The sequence below is a fragment of the Chenopodium album genome, chromosome 4 (assembly GCF_948465745.1).
Source record: "Chenopodium album chromosome 4, dcCheAlbu1.1, whole genome shotgun sequence".
Taxonomy (NCBI): domain Eukaryota; kingdom Viridiplantae; phylum Streptophyta; class Magnoliopsida; order Caryophyllales; family Amaranthaceae; genus Chenopodium; species Chenopodium album.
The window spans coordinates 28,099,803-28,102,681 of NC_137837.1; the positions used below are offsets into that span (position 1 = coordinate 28,099,803).

A 2,879-nucleotide genomic window follows, 5' to 3' on the forward strand; every position below is an offset into this window, starting at 1 on the left:
AGGTCCATATGCTAAACTCTTGACTCGATCTGAGATTACTATTGAAGAGTCATCGAGCTCCCTCATTACTTCATCTTTGAACCAAGAAATGAATGATTTTCTATGTTTGTCAGCCAATGCCTTTTCGCTTGCTCTTGGATTATACTTTCTCAAGTGTCTCATATGTCTTTCAACATAGGGTGCAACTTCATCCTCATTATGCAGAATGTATGAGTGTGCCTTGTGCCAATTGTCATAAGACATATCACGTTACTTACGACCTAAGGTTCCCACACCATCCATTCGTCCACTATGACGGGATGTAGGAATCCCTATTCTCATTGAATTTATCATAAAATCACCAGCATATTGTAGTACTTCTTCATAGAAAAGTTGCTCAGCAATACAACCTTCAGGTCGATAAGCATTCTTCACATACCCTTGGTATGTTCTCATTTGTCTTTCAAAAGCCCATTGAACTCTCAAATATATTGGACCACAAAATCTTATCTCTCTTACCAAGTGAACCGTCAAATGAACCATGATATCAAAAAAAGATGGAGGAAAGTACATCTCTAATTGACATAAAATTATAACTATTTCTTCCTCCAAAGCATTCAAATGTTCGGGATCAATGACTTTACTATAGATTGCATTAAAAAACAAACAAAGTCTAGTAATGGCATATCGAACATTTTTAGGCAATATTGAACGAATAGCTACGGGCAACAAATTTTGCATCAAAACATGACAATCATGAGACTTAAGGCCCATAAGTTTCAAACTTTCCATGTTTACCAGGTTGCGAATGTTAGAAGAATAACCTTCCGGCACTTTCACTCCGGCCAAGCTCTGACATAACTCGATTTTCTCTTTTCTAGAGAGCGTATAAGCAGCCGGTGGCAAGTACTTTCGACCATTCTCATTCTCAACCACATGGAGTTCATCTCTAATCCCCATTTCCTTCAAGTCATCTCTAGCTTTCTCCTTATCTTTGGTCTTTCCACTAATATTCAATAGTGTACCAATAACACTATCACACACATTTTTCTCAATATGCATCACATCAAGTGTATGTCTCACAAAAAGGAATTTCCAATATGGTAAGCTCCACAATATTGAACACTTTTTGAATCCTTGCTGAGCAAGAAGTTTTTTGTGCTTCTTACCATATGTGATCTTGAGATCTTTGATCTGTTTAAACACCTCTACTCTAGATAGTATCTTAGGGCGCACCCTAAACTCTTGATGTCCATTGAAAGCCTTTTTCAAGTTGCGATAGTGATGAGTACATGGAAAAAATATACGATTCCCATAAAAAACATTCTTCTTAGATGCACTTAACCACCTTCCTGGAAAACCCTCCATGCATACGGGACAAGCAGTTTTCCCGTAAACTGTGTATCCTGATATATTTCCATATGCGGGAAAATCTTGAATAGTACAAAACAATAATGCTTTCAAATTGAAATTCTCGTTACGATGTGCATCGAACACCTCTACACCTGTTTCCCACAACATCTTCAAATCATCAATTAGTGGAGCCAGATACACATCAATATCATTACCAGGCTGCCTTGGACCAGAAATTAGTAGTGATAACATCATATACCTTCTTTTCATGCAAAGTGTAGGAGGTAAGTTGTAGGTAATCAAAACAACATTCCATGTACTATAAGTGCTACTCAATGATCCAAATGGATTGAAACCATCTGTAGACAAAGCAAGGCGTAAATTACGCTTTTCTTTGGCAAATTCTGGAAATTCTCCATCAATAAACCTCCATTGTGGGGAATCAGCAGGATGTCTAAGCATTCCATCATCCTCTCGACCATAGACATGCCATGTTAACTTTTCAGCATCTCCGGTATTAGAAAATAGCCTTTTAAACCTAGGTATTATTGGAAAGTACCATAATACCTTCGCAGGCACTCGTCCTTCATCTTTCTTGTATCGCGAGGCATTACAAATTGCGCATCTCTCTAACGATTCATTCTCGTTTCGATACAACATGCAATCGTTAGGGCAAGCATGAATTCTCTCATAAGGTAAACCCATGACACTTAGTGTCTTTTTTGCCTCATATGTACAACTTGGAAGGACATTATCATCCGGAAGCATGTCTTTTACCAATTATAGGATCATATGAAAGCTTTGATCACTTAAACCATGACCCTCCTTCAAGTTATACAACTTAAGTATGGCAGACAACCTTGTGTATTTGGTGCAACTTTCATACAAAGGCTTTTCAGAGTCAATAAGCTCTCAAATTTAGTGGGATCTTCATCAAAATTCTCCTGTACTACATGGAGCATTTCCTCTAATCTATCTCCCTCATTTGTATCTTGACCTTCATTAGCATTATCTGAAAAGTTACTCACCGAAGCTTCATCTCTACATTCTCCATGCCAAATCCAACACGTGTATGTTTTATCAAATTCCCATTTCTCCAAGTGATTAAGTATCTCTTCAGGTCTCTTGTACAAGAAATTATTGCACATGTGACAAGGGCATGGTAGCTTATGGCGGCCTCCGCTATTCTTAACTGCAAACTTAACAAATTCTCTAATACCTACTTGATATTTTGGGTCACCTGGCTTAGTTGTTGTTATCCAACTTCGATCCATATAATATTTTCTACACAATAACAACTGAAATAATTAATCCCATTCTAATGATTTTATTAAATTTTTATATACTCCTGTCTGCCCCTCTCCCCACACCATTCCCCTCATCTTCTAATAATTAAATTGATAAAAAAATATAACTTAGGAACCAATTAGCAACAAAACTCACTATTTTATCTACATGCATGAATCCATAGTGCATTTTTAATAAATAAATAAATTAAAAAAAAAATTCAATCTGGAAATCCCAACCAACATTAAATATGTCACTAT

General features: G+C 36.7%; 1 protein-coding gene across 1 annotated transcript; it reads right to left on the reverse strand.

Annotated features, from left to right (window-relative positions):
- Window positions 1–249: 249 nt before the first annotated feature.
- LOC145627823 (uncharacterized) lies at window positions 250–2,606 on the reverse strand. The gene is made up of 2 exons (XM_081680168.1): window positions 2,192–2,606; window positions 250–2,102 (listed from the first exon to the last, which is right to left on the reverse strand). Exons 1-2 carry the CDS (start codon window positions 2,604–2,606, stop codon window positions 250–252), a joined length of 2,268 nt encoding a protein of 755 aa, XP_081536294.1.
- Window positions 2,607–2,879: the final 273 nt, after the last annotated feature.

What these genes read in the sequence shown, in the direction of transcription:
- LOC145627823 (XM_081680168.1), bottom strand. Translation starts at nt 2,606, where the DNA reads ATGGATCGAAGTTGGATAACAACAACTAAGCCAGGTGACCCAAAATAT. An exon ending in AGTTGCACCAAATACACAAG is followed by an intron (nt 2,103 to 2,191) that starts GTTGTCTGCCAT and finishes AATTGGTAAAAG; the next exon opens with ACATGCTTCCGGATGATAAT.